Source organism: Leptopilina heterotoma, unplaced genomic scaffold (assembly GCF_015476425.1).
Source record: "Leptopilina heterotoma isolate Lh14 unplaced genomic scaffold, ASM1547642v1 Lhet_270, whole genome shotgun sequence".
Taxonomy (NCBI): Eukaryota; Metazoa; Arthropoda; class Insecta; order Hymenoptera; family Figitidae; genus Leptopilina; species Leptopilina heterotoma.
This window is the reverse complement of record NW_025110979.1, coordinates 1402945-1406349: the sequence shown is the minus strand read 5'-3', so window position 1 is coordinate 1406349 and position 3405 is coordinate 1402945. Positions and strand designations below refer to the sequence as shown.

Sequence of the window (3405 nt, the reverse complement as noted above, 5' to 3'; positions counted from 1 at the left end):
TTGTTTAAATTTTTAAAAATAATTGAACTCCTGACTATTATATTATTATTTATAAAAATAATTGAATTCCTATGAAATTTTTATTATTTATGGAAATAATTAAATGTTTGTGTAGAATTTTATCAAAATGTTTTTTAAAATAATGCAAGTCCTTTGGAATTGCCTTCAGGGAAGGTTAATTTTAATTTTTTAGACAAATTTTAATTTGAATTTAACAAAAACTATTTTTCCTTAGCAATGGCAATATTTTTGAGCAAAAACAGATTTTTTTGAGAAAAACTATCACAATTTTTCGTTTTAGAAAAAAACCTAAATTTATTTTTTTAAATTAAATTTTCTCTAATTTATAACTTACTATCAGTCATAGATTATACAATTTAAACTTTATGTACAAAACGTGAGAAGAAATTAAAATCGAAAAAAATTGCTATGTACATTAAAAAAATTCATTTTTTTTGCCTCATTTTTTCGTTTGGTCTTGCGCTAATTTTTGCCTGACCATTTCACGAAATTGACCGAGAATTAAATTTTCTCTTTTCTGTCTCTCCTCCTTACTGAACATTGCAAGGGCTCTCTTCTCATCGGCCGAATAAATTTGGTTCTCCTTTCTTATACGCACAGCCTCCATTCGTCGATGTCTAGAATGTGAAAAAGCAGGAAAAATCAGAACACGAAAAAATTAAATTCAAAAAATTCAAATGCAAATGCATTCAATTTCAAAATTGAAAAAAAAGAAGAATTGAAAGAAAAGAAATTAATAGAAAAAATTAAAATAAAAGAACTGAAAGAAAAGAAATTAATAGAAAAAAATTTAAATAAAAGAAGAATTAAAAGAAAAAACAAATGAAAAAAAAGAAAAATTAATAGGAAAGAGAAATTAAAATAGAAAGAAATTAAAATAACAAGAAATTGAATTAAAAAATTAGTTTTTCTGCCGTAAAAATAAAATACCTGCTGCCACTCATCACATAACCAACTGATTCATATGAAGCAATTTCATCAGAAGTGAGTCCAATTTCACCTCTCCTGGGAATTCTTTTACCCTCGGCAACATAAGCCGCCATTGCAGCACCTTCACCAGGTAATAGAGCTTTGCCAAATTCTTTCGCTGACAATGTTATCTGTTGTTTTTGCAATGGACCAATAATCTCCTCTGCATTCTCATCGGAACTCGAATTATTTCTAGCTTTTGTCTTCGATTTCTTTGTCGACGTCGATTCTTCATTCCATTCATCATCCGAACAACTGTCCTCCGATGATAAATCGGAATATTTCTTCTTCTTTTTCTTCTTACTCTTCTTTTCCTTCTTCATTTTCTTCTCCTTCTTGTGCTTTTTGCTTTTCTGTATAAACATTAATTTTTATATATAAATATTTCAGTATTTTTCCAGCTAAAAAAATTAAAATTCTATTTTACCTTCTTTTTGTCCTTTTTCTTTCTCTTCCGATCGCTGGAGACTGATTCGTCCACTTTTTTATGCAACACTTCTTCCTCATCTTCGGAACTGAAGATTAAATACAATAAAATTTTTAAAAAAATTAAATGGTTAAATAAAAGGTTCCAATTATCGAAAGTGCAGAACCGAAAGATTCAAATTATCGAAAGTTCAGAATCAAAAAGTTCAAATTACCAAAAGATTAAATTAAGAAAAAAAAATAGAAATTAAAAAAAATTTATACTTACTCATCGATTCTAGTTGGCGATTTTCCCCAAACACCGTCAACTCCACGTAAACCAATTTCCTCCCTGAGTTTTAATCTCCTAGTGTCGTCCATTTTTTAAAAATTTAATTTTCAAACCTCACGGTTAATGTTTATAAAACCTAGAAAATTGACAATTTTGACATTAAGGCAAATCAACGTCAACAAACTGATTGCTCCGAACCAGAGAACATAACCTCTCTATTCGTTAATAATCCGTATTTCTAAAATCTGTCTCTTACATCTGCGCAAGCGTAGAAAACTTATTCCTATTTTTCAAAGAAATTAAAAACTATTCTAAATATTTACTCGTTTGAAAAACAAAAACTAATTAACAGCTTCTTTTCATAATTTCCATCAGATTTCCATCCTAAAAATCTAGTTATTTACTTTAAATAAACAAAAAAAGAACTTAGAGGTTAAAAATACGCGGGAAAATAAGCCAATGAACATGATTTTCCTGACGCATGCGCAAAATGAAGGAAAGATTTTGGAAACACGTCAACTGAAGACGACTTGATCATTAATTTAGTATCAATTCACGACTAAAGAGGCGCTTTAGTAGAAAATTCAAAAATTAACAAATTTATTTAATAATTAAAAAATAAACTAACAAATTTAATAATTAAAAAATAAACTAATTAATTTAATAATTAGAAAATAAATTAAATTATTTAAACATTTCAAAGTGAATTAATTAACAAATAAATTCTTTGATAGAAATATTCAATCTGCAATAAATATTAAAATATTTTCAATATTAAAATTCCTTCCTAAAAGGAAAAAAAATAAAAATCTTTTCGCCAATTTAAAAACTAAAAAAATAAAATTAAAAAAGTAAACAATGTCATTTAATTACTTTTTATATATAAACAATGTAAAAACAAATTCTATATAAATATAATACAAAAAATATTTCCTTTTGTGTTTTTGTAAATAAAAAAAAAAATTAGAATTCCAAGTTATATTAAATATTTCTAGATTAATTACTTGATTATAATAAAATACAGAATAAAAACAATAAATTCAATATACTGAATTTTATTACAAAACGTCTGTAATTAGGCTACAACATGTAATATAATAATTGCGTTTGGTCTAGACCCTTACTGAGCAAAAAAAAATAAGAACAAAATGAAAAAAAAATGTGACAATTATTTTTTGCTTTTAACCAAATGAGAAATTTTTTTCTTCTCTCTACAATTTTTTTCTGCGTACGTAATTTTTTTTTTTTGAAATGAATTAAAAACATTCTTTCGATTAAAAACATTTTTTTCATTGAAATTTGTTCAATTAATAAAAAATGCCGAATAATAAAAATTAGCAAACACTAAAAATACGAAGACAAAAAATAAATAGAAAAAATTAATATAAAAAAATTGTTTATACTCCAACTGGAATAATTTAAATTTGAATCGATTTTCATTAATTCAGACATAGAGTGTATATTTTCAAAGACATTTTTTAAGAAAAATATTAAAATTAAAGAATTAAATTAAATTAGACAAAAATTTTAAATTAAAAAATTCGACACGTAAATATTAAACGGAAAACGATAAAATTAAATCTATAACTGGATAACTGCTCTTAATTGTTGAAAATGAAACGAGCGTAATTTTTTTAAAATAAAATAAATAATTAAAATTGAATAATAATAAATTTAGAAAAAAATAATTTATTTAATTAAAATTAAAAATAAAATTA

General features: G+C 24.3%; 1 protein-coding gene across 1 annotated transcript; it reads right to left on the bottom strand.

Moving 5' to 3' along the window:
* Positions 1–310: 310 nt before the first annotated feature.
* Positions 311–1903, bottom strand: LOC122503832 (NKAP family protein CG6066). The gene is made up of 4 exons (XM_043614561.1): positions 1685–1903; positions 1418–1505; positions 952–1343; positions 311–638 (listed from the first exon to the last, which is right to left on the bottom strand). Exons 1-4 carry the CDS (start codon positions 1774–1776, stop codon positions 461–463), a joined length of 750 nt encoding a protein of 249 aa, XP_043470496.1. The 5' UTR covers positions 1777–1903; the 3' UTR covers positions 311–460.
* Positions 1904–3405: the final 1502 nt, after the last annotated feature.

Bases quoted from the DNA above. Each gene is read 5' to 3' on its own strand.
- LOC122503832 (XM_043614561.1), bottom strand. From the start codon at position 1,776: ATGGACGACACTAGGAGATTAAAACTCAGGGAGGAAATTGGTTTACGT. The intron at 1,506-1,684 runs GTAAGTATAAAT...TTTAATCTTCAG, and splicing joins TCGCCAACTAGAATCGATGA to TTCCGAAGATGAGGAAGAAG. The intron at 1,344-1,417 runs GTAAAATAGAAT...ATGTTTATACAG, and splicing joins AGAAAAAGGACAAAAAGAAG to AAAAGCAAAAAGCACAAGAA.